The 2,945-nt window shown below is 41.1% G+C and overlaps 1 protein-coding gene across 1 annotated transcript; it reads left to right on the top strand.

Moving 5' to 3' along the window:
• Positions 1-1,575: 1,575 nt before the first annotated feature.
• On the top strand, positions 1,576-2,259 carry LOC105565276. The gene has a single exon (XM_012018334.1). The coding sequence runs from the start codon at positions 1,576-1,578 to the stop codon at positions 2,257-2,259; it is 684 nt and encodes a 227-aa protein (XP_011873724.1).
• Positions 2,260-2,945: the final 686 nt, after the last annotated feature.

Here is a 2,945-nt window from a genome sequence, read left to right as displayed (position 1 = left end):
GCCTTAATTCGCCTGAACAGATACAGAGTTTCTAAATTTCTAAACAGTTGCTATTCTTTTCATCGGTGTTTTATTATTAACTCCATTATTTTTTCCAATAAAATCTTTAGTTTGATTTTTTAAGAAATATAACATTTTTTAATCAAAAACTAATGCTAAAGCAACTAGTTTGTATAAATATCCGTTGTTTTATTTGGCGCAATTTGTTGATATCATTACTTTTGTAGAGAAGATAGTTTTGTAGAGAAGATATTTTTGTACAGAAGGTTTTTGTGGAGACACTATTTTTGTAAAGAAGATACTTTTGCAGTAAAGATATTTTTGTAGAGATTATACTTTTGCAAAAAAGATAGAGTAACAAAATATCTTCGTTATTTTTACACCACACATTTTATACTTACAAACTTTCAATAATACGCACGGAAAAGAATAATTTTGCTATTGCAGCGAAACTGTTGTTGCTACTTGAATACTGTATATTTGATAATAAAGTGATGACGATACAAAAATTTCTCTAGTATACATTATTAAAATTATTCACCATTACACCAGAATGTTTAATAGAACAAATTACTTTATTTCTTTAGCTAAATATTTTGCACAATTATTTTTCAATAAAATTAATGTTCTTAACACATAGTTGTCCATAAAAGAGAAAATAACTTTATCATAAAATAACAGACAAAATTTACTACTTAAGTTTACATAAAATATACTGTGCTAGCAAATTATTTTTCTCCACGTAATGTCTGTAAATGAAACAAGTTTTCAACTTGCCTGCAACATCCTTAAGATCTAAGCAGTTGCCCTCTTGTACCGTTCAGTGAACTAAAGTTGCAGTTGGTAATCCACCTCTCATGGTAAAATGGTGGGGCAGGAAATAAGATTCACCCTGTATACATATACAGGGCGAGGAAAAAATACCGCGACCCCGAAATATTTCGAAAATATAGTTTTTGTAACGCATTACAGAGCAATATCAGTGTGACCTTGAACAGCGTTGTCAAAAGTAGTGATATCAATAAATTACACCAGATATAACAATGGATATTTATACAAACTAATTGTTTTATTAGTTTTTGATATAAAATGTTACATCCTTTCTGACACAACGTGGCGCTCTGAATCGTCACTGGCGCTTCGAAATCTGACGCAACGTGGCGCTTGCAAGCGCCTCTAGCGCGGCACAAGACCACGTGAGTAGAAGCGCGATCGATATACGTATGTAAACATCAATCTCCTAGTCCACAATTGTCCCGGAAAGTAGAAGAAAAAGGTAGTGCGGGCATCGTCGAGAAACAAAGAAGGATCAGGAGCGAGCGTAGGGGGGGTGGGAGTTAGCGAGCGTGCAAGAGGACAGTTGCGTTAGGACCACGAGCGAAAAAGGTATCGCAGAGCTTATAAGCGCGGTTGTATAAGAATAAAGGACAGATCCGCATTTAACGTGGCCCAATTCCTTGGGATCCCGAATCCTCAATCGCAATCTGACATTAGTGGCGACCGTGACAGGACGATTGAGAAAAAGTGATCGGGTAAAGTTCTCGTGTCGACGTCGTACGGGAGAGGACGAACAAGATGGAAGCCGTCAAGAAGCAGAAAAAAGTTCTTCGGACGGCCTTTACGAAAGCTCTCACCAGTTTTACAACGAGAATGGAAAGCGACTGCCCGAAGGAGGAAAAGATGGTGGCGTTCCAACTTCTGGAAACGAAGATGACGGAATTGGAGACGACCCATACTGCTTACAACCAAGGTCTGTTCGAATCTGAGATAGGCGACGAGGACATTAACAAGGAGATGGAAACGGATGACCTCTACAAGACGCAATATCTAACGGCGAAGATGAAAATCACAAAGATGACGTCACCGATGCTAGAGAACGTAACAAAAACGGTCTCAACGAATGTTGCGAGAACATCGAAGTTTCCCAAGCTGGAACTACCGAAATTCAGTGGCATAGAAGACTGGCTTCCCTTCTGGAGCCAGTTTAAGAAGATAGACAACGATCTATCAATCACCGACGAAGACAAGATGCAGTATCTACAACAGGCTATGGTGCAAGATTCGCGCGCGAATGAGCTCGTGAAAAGTTTCCCGTCTACGGGAGCAAATTATAACAAGGCGATCACGAGTCTAAAGAATCGTTTCGGACGAGACGATATCGTTGTGGAATTCTACGTTCGCGAACTGCTCGGGCTTGTGCTGCAGAACGCCGTGAGGGGAAACAAAAACAATCCCTCGCGGACATATACGATAAACTAGAATGCTACATTCGGGCATTGGAGACGCTGAGCGTGACGACGGATAAATGTGCCGCAATGCTCTATCCTCTCGTCGAGTCATCCCTTCCAGAAGAAGTTCTTCGAGCGTGGCAACGCAGCGGGCAGAGAGAAACCGAAGTCAACGGACAGAGGGAAATCACCGATCGACTCGAAAGACTTCTTAAGTTCCTGCAGCTAGAAGTGGAAAACGAGGAACGCATTGATATGGCGCTTTACAGGATTCTGCTTGGCGACGGAACAAGAGAAGGCGAAGAGGTCGAAAGGTAAAAGCGAAACGGCGAAAGAGACAGCCAGCGCGAGCGTTTTTTTGGTATCGAAGGAACAAAAGAAGACAGAGTGCGTTTTTTGTAAGTCGAGTCACGACGGTCAGAACTGTGAATCCGCGCGTAAACTAACGTTAAACGAGCGAAAGGAAATTGTCAAACGGGAAGGCTGTTGCTTCAACTGCCTGAAACGAGGACACATTTCCCAAAGGTGTAAAGTCAAAACGAAATGCGAGTGGTGTTCGAAACGGCACGTTCTGTTAATGTGCCCGGGCATATCGGGTAAAGAAAACGTACTTGTAAACAAACCGGAGAACAGCGAAGAGGTGGTCGACGAACACAACTTAGCTTCGTTTTGTGAGACGCACGATGTTTATTTACAAACTCTTCGGGTAAAACTGTA

Source organism: Vollenhovia emeryi, unplaced genomic scaffold (assembly GCF_000949405.1).
Source record: "Vollenhovia emeryi isolate VEMERY1.0 unplaced genomic scaffold, V.emery_V1.0 DF943616.1, whole genome shotgun sequence".
Lineage (NCBI taxonomy): Eukaryota > Metazoa > Arthropoda > Insecta > Hymenoptera > Formicidae > Vollenhovia > Vollenhovia emeryi.
The sequence above is the reverse complement of the archived record's forward strand: the minus strand, read 5'-3'. Positions and strand labels throughout refer to the sequence as shown.